The sequence below is a fragment of the Mus musculus genome, chromosome 5 (genome assembly GCF_000001635.26).
Source record: "Mus musculus strain C57BL/6J chromosome 5, GRCm38.p6 C57BL/6J".
Lineage (NCBI taxonomy): Eukaryota > Metazoa > Chordata > Mammalia > Rodentia > Muridae > Mus > Mus musculus.
In genome coordinates, this window is record NC_000071.6 from 37,373,612 (window position 1) to 37,391,031 (window position 17,420).

At 48.4% G+C, this 17,420-nt stretch overlaps 1 protein-coding gene across 2 annotated transcripts in view; it reads left to right on the top strand.

Moving 5' to 3' along the window:
- The window catches only part of Evc2 (EvC ciliary complex subunit 2), an 86,578-nt gene that overhangs the window by 35,134 nt on the left and 34,024 nt on the right, over positions 1-17,420 (top strand). For both annotated transcript variants that reach the window (NM_145920.3, XM_006504082.3), the window contains exons 9-12: positions 4,572-4,811; positions 6,799-6,974; positions 9,467-9,626; positions 13,074-13,528. In NM_145920.3, the coding sequence (NP_666032.1) occupies positions 4,572-4,811; positions 6,799-6,974; positions 9,467-9,626; positions 13,074-13,528 (1,031 nt within the window). The remainder of the gene's footprint in view (positions 1-4,571; positions 4,812-6,798; positions 6,975-9,466; positions 9,627-13,073; positions 13,529-17,420) is intronic.

Genomic DNA, 17,420 nt, shown 5'->3' on the forward strand with positions numbered 1-17,420 from the left:
ATGTATTTTGGTGTGGATGTTACTCTGCCCACTCCAGCTTCACTGGACACCCCTTTTCTCTAATGCTTTGTCTATCACTATGTCTCAGCCGTAATTTCCAAAGCCAGGCCCTTGAGGAGAGTGCATTTAGCTTGCTGTGTACTGATTCAATCCCAGTACCATCTCATCAGAATTTGTTCTGAGTTTTGGTTTTCAATTTTCTCTAAAAAACAAAACAAAAAAAGTATAAGCCAGCCTGCACTACAAAGTAATATCTATATATCCTTATGGCTTTCAGAGCATGTCTCCTAATGCTGAAAGGCTCCAGTTCCCTAGACTGATTTTGGAGGGGTGGGGGTTGAATTTCATCCACTCTTCCAGAAGGCTGGGCCTCCATTTGTCTCCTCTCCACTTTTTGAATACTAGAGATGGTACTGTCTCATCTGTTTTCCTCAGAAGACTGTGTGTGAAGTAAGTTAATATGTGGTAGGGCCCCCGGTCCAGATGGAGGATGTTTGGCTCTTGACTCTGAGGCACAGTTAGAGCAGAGGAGACACTCTGATGGTGCCTGGACATGAAGGCACAGGGAGGGGGTGATCTACTGGCCATTGCACAGCCAAAGTGGTCTCAGACCACCTTGACAGACTATGTATCTCTAAAAGCCAGAGGATTTGGTGTTTTCACCTCAAGGAGATGATTCATGTTGGAAGAGTTAGCTGTGTTACCTGACGCAACATTATGCAGTGTATACTCACACCGAAACATCACAAGGCGGCTCATCAATATGCCACATGTTTCTGTTTTCATGAGTCAGCTAAAAGCTCGATATGAATGAAAGATAAAAAGAAGCAAGAGTTTCGGTCAGTGCACTTGTCAACCCTTCGTAGGTGCTGGCATGTTAGCTTTGTGTTAGCTACTTTCCTGTTGCTGTAATAAGATGCCCTGGTGAAAAGCAAACTAAGAAAGGAATTGTTCGTTTTTTGGCTGGCAGTCCCAGGGGGATAGACTCCATCATAGCAGGGAAGGCATGGCGGCATGAGAATGAGGGTGGCCTGGAAGTGAGGAGCAGAGCAATCACACCTTCTCCACACATGAGAAAGAACAGGAAGTGGGGCCAAACTATAGAACCTTAAAGCCCACCCCCAGTGACACACTTCTTCCATCAAGTCTCCGCCTCCTAAAGGTCCCATAACCTTTCCAGACAGCACCACCAGCTGAGGACCAAGTCAGCCTCTAGGGGGAATTTCATCTTCAGACCACCACACCCTTCCTGTTGCTATCATAAAGTACTAAAGTAGCTTAGGGGAAGAGATTTGTTCCAGCTCATAGTTCCAGGTTACTTATACTCCATCATGACTGGGAAGTTGAGGCAGCAGACACTTGAAGCAGTTGGTCATAGGACATCCACAGTCAAGAACTCAGAGAGATGAACACAAGCCTGCTAGTGCTCAGCCCTTTCTCTCTGCTCTGGCAGAGTTCAAGATCCAAGCCTAAGGAATGGTGCCGCCCATTTTTAGCATGGACCATTCCACATTATTAATATAATCAAGTTAAGCCCCCTAGACACGCCCACAGGCCAACCTGTTCAAGGCACTTCTTCACTGAAACTCTTCTCAGGTTGAAACTCTTCTCAGGTGATCCTAGATGGTGTCAAACTGAGGCTTCATCTTTTGGGAAACCTTGAACACAAAATGCATATTTACACTTGAAGATGGATAAACTAAGGGCCAGGAAACCTCATAGCTCAACTTCCCTAGGCCACTTTAGGTCCTGACCTCCTTTGTCCTCCTCCTCATCTGATATAAATAGTACCCAAACAGTGGTAGCAGACCACTGGAAATGCTACAGACACCCACAGAATGGGTGTGTATGGGGTCCATCTTCTGTACTTAGGCACTGTTTATTTGTAAGGACCTGCATCCTGCATTGTTCCCCAGAGGGTTCCAAGCTCCCTCTTAAGCTTCTGAAAGAGAAAGATTCCTTCTGTGTAAGAAGTTGACATTGCACCCCTAATAGACATATTTTTATAAAACAGTTTTACAGTCTGCCAGTCATGCTGAGTGAAGAACAGGGAGTATAATTGAGGGAATCTTAGCCTCACATTTCAGATGGCATAGAGTGAACTGGAGCCCTGGTGAAGTTCTGGGACAGCTCAAAGCCAGCCTGCTGTTGGCTGAAGCTCCCTGCTGGCCACACCTCCTCTCCATGAAAAAGGCTCTTTCATTAGAAAGTTCAGTAGGGATTTGGCCATGAGGGGTGAGGGTATCTCTGATGCTTTTCTTTTACTAATGCACATTTACTGACAACATCTAAAATAGAACCCCTTATATTAAATATGTGGATTTCTCTAAGCATGGTGGCTTATGCCTGTAATCCCTGTGTTTGGGAGATAGAGTAGGAGGATCAGTTCAGAGACCTCCTTAGCTATTTGTAAGTTCATAGTCAGGCCAGGATATGTAAGAGCCTCCCTCTCAAAACAAAACAAGGTCTTGGAGAGACAGTTTAGCAGTTAAGGGCTCTGACTGTTCTTTCAAAGGACCTGGATTCGATTCCCAACATCACACGGCAAATGGTGCTCTCTTCTGATCTCTGAGGTACCAAGCATGCCTGTGGTGGTACCAGGCACACATGCGGTTCCAGGTGGTACAGGAGATACCGGGTGCATATCCATCATGCAAGAAAAACACTCATCACATATAAAATGAGTAAATATTAAAAACTTTAAAACAGTAAAAGCAAAACAACAAAAGCTCTCATGGCTTTAGCCTTTCTATAAAGGATTGGAGTTCAGACCATGCTCTGTCTTCACGCGCATGCTCACCTGTCTTGCCCCTCTTCTCCCAGAGTGTTACTGCCTTCTCTGTGTGTGGTTTCAGAACCCAGACTTAAAGGGTTGCTTATATGGAACTTAGGGAAAAGGCCTGAACTTCTCTGAGCCTACGGATCTGACCTTGTAAAAGGGAAGGTGTCCGTATCTTATGGATGTGCAAAGAACCACTCTACTGAAAACAGCAGGCTCTCCCAGCTTCAGGGGCAAGAGTCCTAGAAGTTCAGCTGGGTCTTCTACTCAAGATGCTGCAAGCTTGCAACCTTTGCTCCTTTGGACTTCAGAGTCCTGGATCAAGCTCTTCATGCAGTGGGCATAATTCATATTAGTGTGTGTAGGACCATGGATACTCCACAGTCATGGTTGGCTTCATGCCCAGCAGAAAAGGGCTGTCTCTCTTTTCAGTGAGTACTCACTCCACACCTCCTTAAGGGGTCTCATGTGATGTAGCCATATCCCTCAACCCCAATTTACCCACGGTTAATGAAAGAGGGATCCAGTTACATCAGGACACCGGGCAGGGTAGGGGATCTGCAGGCAAGGTGTCTGCTGTGCCAATGTGAGGACTTGAGTTTGGATTCATAGCACCCATGTAGAAGCAGGCATGGCAACACACCTGTAACATCTGGGAGGGTAGAGACGGCAAGCCAGCCTAGCTGAAGCAGTGAGCTCCAGGTTCAGGAGAGACCCTGTCTCAGTAAGTGAGGTGGAGGGGGAAAGAGGAGGAGACTGGGTATTGACTTCTGACCTCCATACAGGTATGTGTATTTACAACACACACACACACACACACACACACACACACACACACACACAGGGCTATGGAAGGTAATTTCAGAAGTGGGCATCCTATCATGTTCCAGTTTACACTCTCACACATGGAAGTTCACCTGACATATCCACTGGGGTCCTATGATCCCATCTGCCCATGAAGGTAGGAATGGGTGTCCTGCTTATGGGGTGCAGCCACCCCAGATCTTAACCCAGGCAGCCAAGTACCATTTCTCAGGCGCTCCTTCTCTCTTAACCGAGGAGCCCAGCTCAGGCCTGATGGATGCATTTTTTTTTCCTCCTCGTTGACACTGGGAGTGAAAGGAATAGGAGTTATCTTGTGAGTCTAGCTGTGCCATCCGTTGACACTTTGGAGATTTCCATTTTCCGCAGACACCATTCAAGCAATCTGATTTGCAAATTGGCACATGCCCGCCTACTGTGAACTTTCTGTTTTACAGCTGTTCTGGCAGAAAATTCAGATAACAAGGAAGGATGGTTTGGAATAGCATCTTTCCAGGACTCAGCAGCTGTTAGCGTGTGTGTGTGTGTGTGTGTGTGTGTGTGTGTGTGTGTGTGTGTTTCTGCATTCACACATGTGCTATGTTGTTTGTCTGTGTAAGTATCATGTATACACACACGCTTGTCTACATTTGGATGTACTGCTGTGTGTGCATACACATGCATGTACACAGTGAAGATATGTGTGTCTGTGCAGACATGCACATGTGCAATATATATATATATATAATATATATATATATATATATTGTGGTTACATGGACACATACACTGTGCCTGTGCATGACATGTGCATGCAATACAATGTGTGTGTGTGTTTGTGTGTGTGTGCAGTTCATTATCTGTTTTGAGTATGCTATGTGTCCATTGCATATGTGTATTATCTGTGTGCGTATATGCTCTCATGGGCACATGGATGTGCGTGTTCATGTTCAGTTTGTCTGCCTCTCACAGGCTTCTCTTCTCTCCCCAGTCTGCTGCCGAGTGCAGCAGCCTTTTGCGGACCCTCCATGGGCTGGAGCAGGAGGACATGCAGAGGTCCCTTACTCTGGACCAAGCCGAGGACTTTGCTCAAGCACACAGGCAGCTGGCTGTTTTCCAGAGGAATGAATTACACAGCATCGTCTATACCCAGATACAGAGTGCTGTCTCCAAAGGGGAACTGAGGCCTGAGGTGGCTAAAATGATGCTGCAAGACTACTCTAAAACACAGGTAATGCCTGCACTCTGGCTTGCTCTAGCAGAGAGGTGTTTTCTAAACCCTCAGTGATTTATTCCCACCCCAAACCCCCTGCCTAGAGCTTAGTCCTGTCTTCCTCCTGTGCTGGGGACTGGTGAGCTTTCTATTCCTTCTTCCTCCTGATAAAGGAGTCAGTATGGAGGGCAGAAGGTGAGTCATAGTGCAAGCTATGGGTTCAGGCTGACTTAGACTGGATTCTGGTTCTTCTTGTATCAGCTGTGGGTCCTGGTGTAGTGGAGGTTTAATGAACGGATCCTTGGCAAGTCAGTGCTTTGCATAAAGTGTGTCACACACACATGCACACACTGACACAATAACAGCAGTACAGACACCACTAGATACTAGATAATGCACCTACACATGCGTGTGTACACCAGTTGATGTATATCTAGGATTTAGGATCTATGTCTAGATGAGCCCATAACAGGAGTGTAAAGATCGTTCATGTAGACTGAACCAGTCCCTAGTTGAAAGTGAAGGTAGTTCTCTGAGCATTTTAGTATTCTGTGAAATTTCCTGACTTTGAAATGGCGTAGACCAACAGAGGAGCAGCCTGCAGGCTGTAGGACTCAGCCTTCGTCTTCTAAGTCTTGGTGCCAGCAGCTGAGAACGACCTGCCAACCTTTAGCATTTGGGGTTCTTGCAGAGGCTGAGCAGGCCTGATATGGGACAGGAGGGGAGAAGTCATCACCCTGGCCTGTTAGGAAGCCATTGCCATGCTCAGATTCTCAGAGTGGACACACCATCTCTCTACATGGAACTAGTATGAATGGTTCTTGAGTGTACTTCACTCCCATGATGCACAGCACTGATGCCTTGTACCAGACACTGGGAAGGAACACATGACATTGTTAAAAAATATTCCCTGCTCCACCCACTGGCATCAGTACCGAGTACGCTCTACACTGCCCAGGTGTTGCAGCTGGCTGTGAAGTTCCTGATGGCTCAGGGGTCTGGCTCCATCAGATCCAGAAACCAGTGGAGTGTTGCTGCTTGGGAACTCTGGTGCCTGGAAGGCCCAGGGGGAATGTCATCTTTGCTTCATACTCCTGACTATGCAGTGTGGTGCTGGAGAGTGCTGGTCCTTACATATTGGAACCCAGGTCATGGATTGTGTGGAAAGGGGACTGTCCAGCCATCACAGGTCTCAAGTGGGTCTCAAATGTATATTCAGTGTCTCCACAGCGAGAGGCAGCGCTGTCTGCTGGGTGAGTCACTGTTGCGGCTGCTTGGAAAGGGTCAGTATTGTTCCTGGGATGCTGAGTTTGGAGGAAAGCTCTCCAGGATGATAGCATCCGGAAGCCGTGATGTGAACTAGGTTTCCTCGTCTGTTGCTCAGCCATTTCCCACAGTGTGATGTGTGCTGTGGACTTGATTTCCTTATCTGTAGATTGGGAATAATGACTCTCTTCTTCGATTAAAATGGGGGAGGGCAAGAGAGGCTCAGTGTGCTCTTACCCAGAGATATCCCAGAGGACACAAAGACTTGAGCCGGCAAGTGTCACTATGACTCCCTTCTGCTGTTCTTTGCCCCTGCTTGCTTTATCTCCTTAGCCACCATGGGGCTGGCCAGGTGGCCAATTGATTGACCCTATAACATCAGCACTTGTCCCACAGTGTAAGGCTGTGGGACATCCCCAACTGGGCTGTGAATGGTGGGTACAAGGTGACCGATGGCCTAGGTATCACATACATTCACGTTCGTGTTTGGTTGGTGCAGACGTGTTGCTTGCAGGCAGTTCTTGAGGCAGTGCTTGCATCTGGTCACCAGGGCACTTCTCAGAGCACCCTTATTCTCCTATCTCTCCCTTATAGCCTTCGCTACAGCATGGAGGTTCAAGGTATTCACCCTAATGCCAGTCTGCGGACCGTCTTCCAAAAGGAGAAGTCATATTTTAAATGTCCACAGAGACATTTCTTAGCATTCTAATGAGGCACACGTCTTATTTTTGTAAACCAGGAGAGTGTAGAAGAGCTGATGGACTTCTTCCAGGCCACCAAGCGATACCATCTCAGCAAGAGGTTTGGCCACAGAGAGTACCTGGTCCAGAGACTGCAGGCCATGGAGACCCGGGTGCAAGGGCTGCTGAACACCGCGGCTACCCAGCTAACAAGCCTCATCCATAAACATGAGAGGTAAGAGTGAGAGCGTGTAGCCTCATGAGGGACACAGGGACACAGAGACACTGTCCCCTTCTTCCTGCCCAACAGCATTGGGAGGCTGATCCACTCCCAAGACCAGTCCCTGCTTTCCGCTATGGCTTAATGCTGTCCTCTGGTTCATCGTGGGGTTCTTTTGTTGTAAATTCCCTCTTGGTAGACTTAAAAACATACATGGTAGTCAAGACAACCGTGTGATGGAATGATGTCCCCACCCATCAGCTTCTGCCAGCTCTGACTCATGGCTTCATGCTCCTGCCTTGGGCTGTTTGGAGGAATAAATTCTGAGCCATGTTTTCTGGATTAATCTGTGAAGGATGGCATGGTGTTGGGACAACCCTCGTCCCTTCAGGTCTAGCAATGGCCCTCACAGTTGGGTATAGTACACATGGGTCTTGAGCTGACTAGGGACCACACAGGGTAAGGTGAGTCCTGCCAAGCAGGCTTCTCAGAAGCTCCCCTCATGCCTCTAGTCACAGTCCCTGCCCGGCCATGCTCTGAGACAGCCTCCTTGTAAACAGTGAGATGTGCTATCTAGGTCTGAAACAAACTGGGACGGGACCGTGAGGTTGGCCTGCTCGTGAGCACACATGGTTTAGTGAATTGGTTCTACACCGCAGGTCGTGTTCCGGGGACTCTGAAGCTTCCTGCCGCGGTTAATAAAGATTCAATAAGAGGCAGATTATGTAGGCACTGCCCATCTTGAGATGATAATAAATTTATCACTGCAGTCTGCTTGGCATTCCTAATTAACACTCGCTGAAGCGAAAGGAGGGCTCCTGGCCTCAGCCTGAAGAAACAGCAGCTGCTGGGCTGCCCTGAGCATTTTCCAGGGAAGGCTGTCATACCTCTTATTTTAAATTCTGTTTTAAAACTGGGCACAGACCACCTCTCTCTCTCTCTGTCTGTCTGTGTGTCTGTGTGTCTGTCTCTTTGGTTGGGGGAGGGGGGGAGGGTGTGTGTGTATACATATGGAGGCTGGGAGTTGGTCCTGAGTGTTTTACTTTCTGGCTTTCTTTCTTACTATTTAAGACAGGAATTTTTTCCCCCACTGAATCCAGAACCCAGAGATTGGCTATCCTGTGTGGCCAGAGAGCTCCTGGGATCTGCCTATGTCTAACCACCTCAACAGTGCTACCACTAACACAACCCCTCTCCTGCCTGGGGTGACCGATGTGTGCACCCATGCCCAGCTTTACACACTGATGTTAGCATCTGAGCTCTAAGTCGCTGTTTTTTGAACAGCAGCCACTTTAGCTACAGCCACAGACTGACGTTCTGAAAGCAACTGCTTCTGTTCTTTCCTCCCCCATTCCATCAGCATCATCCGACCTGTGTACAACTGGGGACACAGCCAAGGGATGCAGACAAGCTGGGGGAAGTGATAGCAGGAGAAGCACACACTTGTCAAGGGTCTAGGCAAATAAAAAGACCAGGATAGACATTAGGAGAGCCGCTGTAGGGACTGGCGGGGAAGTCCCTCCACCTGTCCAAGTGGTTGTTGTAAGTCAGTTCCTGTTAGAAGGCACAGGGCCCAGGTCCTGGCATGTGAATCTCACTGAAAGGGCAGAGATGGTGTAAATGACACACAGTGAGCTGTGAGGCTCAAACGGGTGGGTGGGTGGTGGTCCTTCATGCTGTAAGTTTGCTCTACTTGAGACCCCATGAGTTGGGTGTTAATCACATTTTGGAGATGTCTCTTTTCTGTTGCTGCCTCAGAACACCACGGAGTGGACACAATGTGAGTTTATTTGGTGTATGTTCTATCTGGACCATGGAAAGGTTAAGACTTCACCTGCTGAGGGCTTACCCCTATGTTGGACCATGCAGAAGGCATTGCATGGTGACAGTGTTTGAGAGAGAAAGGTGAGGGGCCAGGGAATAAGATTCCCCTTTCACAGTTAACCTACTCCTGTAGTTATTACACCCCCCCTCTCTCTCACACACACATACACACACACACACACACACACACACACACACACACACTCCTTCCCTGTCACTTCTCTTCCCCTCTTGCTGGCCATTTCTGATTTAGCTCACGGGTTAAGACTCATGGGAAGTTAAATGCCAACATGCATTTTGAAGGGATCATTCAGACCATAGCATCTGAATCACTCCCCAGATGTCCACAGCCCCTCTTTGTCTCTCTCTCCTCTTCACCCAGGATTCTTGGTCTCCTCTTCTTGGAAAGAGACACTCTTCATACCCCCTGGTCTCTGCAGAATCTTTTTCTCCCCAAACGTCTGCCTATTTCTGACCCATCAGATTTTTCTCCTTCCATCTCCATGAACCCTGACTTCACTCTGTTGATAACATATTTGGGTCTCAGCGGCAACTTCTCCTCCTGGAAGTTTTCCAGCTTGAGACCAGCCTAATAAGAACTACACACCCTCCATGCAGTGGTCCAGCCTGTGGAAAGGAGGGAAGAAGCCTACATTCCCTAACTTTCTACCTTCTCCATGTAGGGCTGGCTACTTGGATGAAGATCAGATGGAAACGCTATTGGAGCGTGCACAGACAGAAACCTTTTCTATAAAACAGAAGCTGGACAATGACTTAAAGCAGGAAAAGAAAAGGCTCCACCAGAGATTAATAACCAGGAGGCGGCGAGAGCTTCTGCAGAAGGTATGTGAGGCATTGTGTTCTTCCTCTCTAGAGAACCCTTCCCACAGAGTAACAGACATTGCTGTCAGTACCTGATGCTCAGAGCTGGTGCCATGATCTGCCATCTGTAGTTGATTAGTAGTGACTTCTTAGGATGCTCTGTGAAGAAGGATTCTGTGTCTCAGTATAGCAGAGTTTGTGGTGGACTAGTCATGTCTGCATTGGAAAGGAATCAGAGGACGATGATAGGTCCTGGCTTTTTTATGTTTAATTAGCACTGTGTATTAGATAAGACAATGTCTTTAATCCTTAGGAGGTGCAAGAGTGACTGTCACTGTTTCACTGGGGAAGGCATGTGTAATACGGATGGGACCTGAGGACAAGTAGACATTTGAAGCAGGCAAGAGGGATGTGCAAAGCTGCAGCAGCAGGCAGCACTGCCTTCCAAGTTTGAGCACTAAGACCAGAGTGTACTATTGCACTTGGCAAGCAAAGAGCAGAGTGGGGCTGAAGTCTGTGGAGGGGTGAGGCCAGGACTGCAGGGGGCGCTGGAGGGGTAACAGCAGGGCCAACTCAAGGAGGCATGGCATGCCAGTCTGAGGGCTGACCCTCTACATTCAGACCAATGAGAAGGTAAAAAGGGTTGGGGAAGAGAGGGTGACCCTAAGTTTGTGATTCTGGAAGCTTGTTGGGAGCACTTGGGAAGGCAGACTATAGTCTAGCGGGTGGCCAAATGAATGTTAGCAACCACTCAAATTGACACGGTGCCCAGAGCTTTATCAAGACAAATTCAGAAGTCACATGGAGCCTCAGGGACCCCAGGGTGACATAAGGTAGCGATCAGTCCAGCTGGGTAGAGAGAAGAGAAGGGAGTGCCAAGGGGTTTCAGCTACATCTCTGGATACTGGTTTTTATCTTTATTCTTTGATAATCTCACACTTGAATACTATGCGTTTTGATCTCCTCCACCCCTCACTTCGGCATCCCCTCTCTTTCCCAGACATCCCCCCTCAACTTCATGTCTTCTTCTATTTTTGTTTTTTTTTTAAATGTGTGTATGATCTTTTTGCCTGCATGTATGTGTGTCACACCTAAAGCCTCCCTGTTGTTGATAGAGGCCAGAAGAGGGTGTTGGAGCCCCTGGAATTGGAATTGTAGATGGTTATGAGCCATGATGTTGGTGCTGGAAATTAAACCCAGATTTTCTGGAAAAGCAGCCAGTGGTCTTAACCACTGAGCCATCTCTCTGTCTCTCTGTCTCTCTCTTTCTCTCTCTCCCCCTCTCCATACTGTCTAATTAGTGTTGCTCATATTTCACATAGGCTAAGGCTGACCACTGCACCACTGGCAACACACCAGGAATCACATCTCTGATGAAAACTGACTCTCCCTTGCATCTGGAAATTGCTTGTCACTCCCCGGATAGGAATGAGGCTCTGTGAGCCCCTTCCTCATCCTGTCAGAATGCTGAATTATGATTTGATTTAAGGCAGGTCTTGTGCATGCATATAGGCACAGTTGTTGACAGCTCATCCTTTTTTTTAAATTAGATATTTTCTTTATTTACATTTAAAATGCTATCCCGAATGTTCCCTATACCCTCCCCCGGCCCTGCTCCCCTACCCACCCACTCCCACTTCTTGGCCCTGACATTCCCCTGTACTGGAGCATATAACGTTTGCAATACTAAGGGGCTTCTCTTACCAACGATGGCCAACTAGGCCATCTTCTGCTACATATGCAGCTAGAGACACGAGCTCTGGGGGGGGGGGGGGTTATTGGTTAGTTCATATTGTTGTTCCATTGTAGTTCCATTGTTGTTACAGACCCCTTCAGCTCCTTGGGTGCTTTCTCTAGCTTCTCCATTGGGGGCCCTGTATTCCATCCTATAGATGACTGTGAGCATCCACTTCTTGACAGCTCATCCTTATAATGTCTGGGTAACTCTTCTCCAAGTATTCCAGCTCCTCCTCTCTCTGTCCCTCTTCCCCAGTGCTCCCTGAGCCTCTGTGAGGGTGGGATAGGTGTTCCATTGGAGGAGGTGTGTAACATAGCCTCTGGTTCTCATAACCTGACCAGTTATGAGTCTCTGTAATAACCACCATCTACTGCAAAAAGAAGTTTCTCTGACCAAGGCTGAGAGCCTGATCAAGAAACCCTAGAAACTGCTTTTTATTAACACATTGTGTTCCCCTGAAAGCCATGCTTCTGTCTCTGATCACTGAAGAGCACTCCATCACCAGCACCGCCCCTTTCACGTATGGTCATGCATGGGAGCCCAGAGCCACATTTCCTAGACGGTTTGGCCCCATCCAAGGTTGGTGTCTGGAAGGAGGGCTGAACTCCAGGCCCTGATAGAGGTCTTGGCCATTTCTCACAGATGTTATTTTTAGCAGTTACTTTTTATAAGTGTTGTGAGTGACTCAGAGGTATAATAGCTCCACAAAGGCTATATGTTGTGTTCCCAATGCCACGGACATGGCCAGACACATGCAGTCAATAAAGAATTGATTTAAAAAAAATTGGAGGACTGGATGAATGGTCCCACTGGTCGAAGCATGAGCCGATGGAAGAGTGGTGCTTCTGCTTCTTAAATAGACTAGAGCCTGTAGGCCCACTGTCACAGGTACTGCCATGATAGGCATCTTCGTGCAGGGCAGGACTTTCCTACTGTAGAGCCTTAGTACCAGATGTCTGTCACTCAGGAGGTCCTTTCATAATTTTATTGGCCACATGCCAGACACATAGTAGGGCCAACAGCAAGTGTGCATTGCCGCAGACTCTGCCATAGGCATTTTCCTAAGTGGGCAATTTTCCTAAGTGCTGAGCATGTATTGAGCAACTCATGAAGGTGTCTACTGTAGTGTAGGCGCTGTTGCTACTTCCATTTGACAGATCAAGAAACAGGCAGAGGGAAATCAAGACTTGTGGATGGGAAATTTGGGCTAGAAACCTGGGGATTCTCTTTCTCTCTCTCTCTCTCTCTGTATTTAATATATAGCTGCTTGTCAAACATGAACTTTTAACCATGGTGTGTGTGTTTGTGTGTGTGTGTTTGTGTGTAAGAGAGGGGTTGCTGAGGTATGAACCAAGGATCTCACAAAGGCTAAGTAAGCGCTCTGTCACAGAGCTGCATCCCCAGCTCCCGTGTCACCCACTCACTCATAATTTACTCTTTATTTTGATACAAGGATTCACTCTGTTGTCCAGGCTGACCTCGAATTTACAATCCCCCTGCCTCAGTCTCTTAGGCAGCTGGAATGACAGGCCTATACCACGAGAACCTGAGGTTTGGTTGTGCCAAGCAGTTTTCTAAATTGTTGGGAACAAGGCAGTCCATATACTTTCTGTGTCTCTGTTAGTTTGCAAAGAAAGTACTGCACCTCTTCACCCTGATTCCCTGTGCTCCTGTGCTCCCACAGCTGTGGGTCCTGCTCATTCAATTGCCCTTTCTCACATTCCCGCCAGCACAAGGAGCAGCAGAAGGAGCAGGTGTCCCTTGGCGAGGCCTCCAGCACCGCGGAGGACGCAGTCCAGTACCTGCACCAGTGGAGGAGCGTGATGGCCGAGCACACCGCTGCCCTGGAGGAGCTGCAGGAACGTCTGGACCAGGCTGCCCTGGATGACCTCCGGGTCCTGACTGTGTCGCTGTCGGAGAAAGCCACGGAAGAGCTGAGGCGCCTGCAGAGCACGGCCATGACACAGGAGCTGCTGAAGCGCAGTGCTCCCTGGCTCTTCCTGCAGCAGATCTTAGAGGAGCACAGCCGGGAGTCTGCGGCTCGCACCACGCAACTGGAGGCAGAGGAGAGGGAACGTGGCCAGGAGCTGGTGCAGGGCGTGAGGCAGAGGCTACAGCAGGATGCACTGGAGGCCTACACGGAAGAGCAGGCAGAGCTGAGGCACTGGGAGCACTTGGTGTTCATGTGAGTGATGATATCCGGCCTATCACCCACTCACTCATAATTTGAGCTGCTTATTGTCACCGCACACAGAACCGTGCGGTGACTACTCCTATAGGACACAACCATCCAGAGTGATTGACATTCTTGACCCTTTTCCACCATACTGGAAAGGGACTAGTCCTTGAGGAGGGAGAGGCAGGATATCTGAGCATATGATGCCATCCCCAGACAAATAAGATTTGCAGCATTTATTAGTGGTACACACTGCCTAAATGTCATACAGGATTACACATGACCGGCAGGGTCATCATGAGATGATGTACTGTAGGCCAGAAGGATGGGTAACCCAGTTTCTGGGTCTGGGGGTGGACATAGACCTATCTGAATCATCCAGTGGGTTGCCAGTGAATGAAATGTGCCTGGTCCCTCCATAGGCAGTGTTATAACAGCTGGGTGTGGTAGTCAGGCCTGGAATTCCAACCCTTGGGAAGTGGAGGCAGGGAAATCAGTTTGTGTCCAGCCTGGGCCATGTGATGCCCTGTCTCACAGTAAAGTAAGGGCTGGGGAGGTGGCTGGCGTGACTAAGTGCTTGCTGCACAAGTATGGCGACTGAGTTGGGAATCCCTAGAATTCAATAAAAGAGCTGAAAACAGAGCCTGCAATCCTAGCGCTATGGAGGCAGAGGCAGGAGGGCTCAGACAGTCTCACCAAACTGGCACACTCCAGGCTTGGTAAGAGACTATCTCAAAAGAATAAGGTTGAGAACAATTGAGGAGTAGACCTAACATCGACATCTGGTCTCCACATTCAAGTGCACACACATGTATGTGTACCTGCACACATGTGTGCATGCACACGCAAAACATGCACTCACAATAGAACTTTCTTACAGGAAGTAAGAAAAAAGGAAATGCTACCTTGCCAAGTGTGGTGGCACACTCCTGTGACCCTGGCATTCAGAGCCAGCAGGGATTATGAGCTTGAAGCTAGCCTGGGCTACATAGTGAGACCCTGCCTCACAGAACAAAAACAAAAGAGGTGTGCTGTCTGCTTCAGGGACTTGAAGAGTGCATGTGGTGGCTTGCATGACAGTGTTACGATCCTCTCAACCCACCCAACAATGACAGCAGCCATTCAGGTAACACATGAGGGAGCCACAGGCACAGTCCTGACCCCACTCTGCATTGGTTTTGCCTGGCGTGCCACCCACTCACTCATAATTTGAGCTGCTTATTGTCACTGTACACAGAACCATGCAGTGACTACTCCTATAGGACACAATTGTCCACAGTGACTGACACTCCTGCTTTATCTCCAGAAGCTGCAGGTGGTGGGTTAGACTCAGCTGCAGAAGCAGTGGGACAGCCGGTAGCATAATCTAGGGGTCTCCGTCTGACAGCTACACTTCCCTGGGACACTTGGCAGTTACTTGTGCTGGCTCAGGTTTGACTTGACCCAGAAAGGGGTCTTGGGCATGTCATAAGGGTCCACAAAGCATTGCCTGCTTGCTGAGGGGACGTTGCGGGAGCTGCATTCATGGCTAGAGTAGAGGGAGCATGACTGTGGATGGAGAAACGTGTGTTTAAGCTGGATACCAGGCTCCATGAGCGTGTGGGAAAGATGCTAAACTGCTGCTGGTCTCAACTTTTTGCCTGGAAAATGAGGTGATGGTATTGAATCTTTTGGGGGTGCTTTCTGCACTGCATGATGTCATCTGAAGGGTGTGATGCAAGAGCCTAGGCTGCCCTTGGGGACCTGTGAGTAGACACGGAATGACACAGTGTCTATTTATAAATGTCCTCCTTGGAGGAAGTTACTCAAGTTTTCCTGCCCAGTGCTTTTCCCAGGAACCAACCTTGCTGCCAGGAGAACAGGCCAGGTGTGTTCAGAGAGTGGTATTGACTAGTGTGTGTGTGTGTGTGTGTGTGTGTGTGTGTAGCATATGTGGTGTGCATGTGTGGTATGTATATACCTGTGTATGTGTATTGAGATATATGTGTTTGTATGATGTATGTCTGTGTATGTGTGTATACATGTGTGTGTATGTGTGTGTGTGTATGCATGTGCATGAGTGTGTGTATGCATGTGCATGAGTGTGTGTATGCATGTGCATGAGTGTGTGTATGCATGTGCATGAGTGTGTGTATGCATGTGCATGAGTGTGTGTATGCATGTGCATGAGTGTGTGTATGCAAGCGCATGAGTGTGTGGATGCACCCATGTGACAATCCTAAGAGGCTGGGTGTCCTCCATCACTCTCAACCTTATTTCCTTAAGAAAAAGTCTCTCATGAACTGGAAACTTCGTTTCTGCTATCTGGCTGGGAACGAATCCCTCAGGAGTCCCTTATGATTTGCCCGTGACTGCCTCTCAACGCCGGAGTTCCAGTTACACACAGCCATGCCTAGCTTTTTACATGGGTGCTGGGGATTTGAACTCAGGTTTTCATTACTGCACAGCAAATGTTCCTTGTTGCTAATGATATTATCTGGTTTGCATTAAGCAGTCTCCCAGTTGGCCCCATCTCCTTTGTGAGCCTGGCTTCATTTGTTTTTCTAGTCTCTGGTGAGTTGTTTTCTTACCCAGGGACACAAGACACTGTCTCTCTGCACAACACGAATGAGATCTTCTAAGGCCACTTCTTATAACCTGTATTGGTCCTTAGTCAGCTCAGGTGATGCTCGGCCTGGACCTACCCACAGTTCAGTGGGTGCAGGATTCTTTGATGTGTTTAAATTTCGTGTGACATTCCCATTACCTGACGGTTATTTCCTTCTACTTTATTTGGACCTGTATTGCAGGGAGTGTTTCCAAGGCCAGCATGAAGTTAGCCATTTATGGAGTAATGGGATATCTCGCTTTGCCATCAGCAAACTCTTACGACTTCTCCTCTAGGGGTTAAGGAGGGGTCAAGGCACATACTCACGCTGCCAGCTGCTACCAAGCTTTGCTGATTTGAGACCCTGGGGGGTTGTGACCTGAATTTCGGAGGCATTAAGTAAAACTGGCTCTTCACTGTGGTTCTGAAACACATGTTTATAAACGAGATGGACTGCGGCAAACCCTCTGAGCAGAAGGGGAAACGGATACGGAGAACTATAGCAGTGCCATTGAGCCCTGCCCACAGAGCCTAAACCAGGTTTCTGGCTCAGTGCTGAGCCCCAGCAGGGCAAGATCCTGCCTCACGCATACCTGCTTCCTGCTGGCCACAGTCTGTTAGAAGGCTGACGAGGGACTGTTCACGCCAGAGTCCCTGTAACTCAAGAGTCCTTGTTACCAGAGGGCAACAGGCAGAGGCTGTCCTAGGAAGAGGGATCCAGAAGAGGCATTCAGAGTGTGGGAGTTGTTAGATGATGTCAGCTGAGGACCCTGGGCATCTCTCAAAGTCAGACTGGTTTTCTATCAAAGAACTTTCTAGAACTTTTCAGTCCCACATTCTACACTCAGATGTGAGCGTCCGGAGCCCACCATTGGTGTCCTACGGTAGGTATTCTACACGTATACACATATTTCCTGGTTTCAGAGCACGTATGGAGCACGTTCCATGCCACGTATGTTGACAGAACACTGCCAGGAAAATCAGACAAACCTTACTTGTCTGCAGAGAAAACTGTTTGAAGAACATGAATAGAGGCACACTGGCCAAAGTGGGAGTGGGGGTGGGGGTGGGGGTGGAGCTCTCGAGTCACTCATTCCCTACAGTTCAAATCTGGGGTAAGGATTATCATTGAGGTAGCCAGTATCTGGTCCTGTGGTTGCCACAGCCCAGCAGCAAATCCTTGGCTTAAAGCCACAGACAGGTTTTTCTCACACACGAGGGAGAAAAATGAAGGAATGGGCAGAGCTGCATCCCCTCAGAGGCTCAGGGGACTCTCTGCTCCTTGTTTTCCTCTTAGTTTTGGCCATTGTTGCC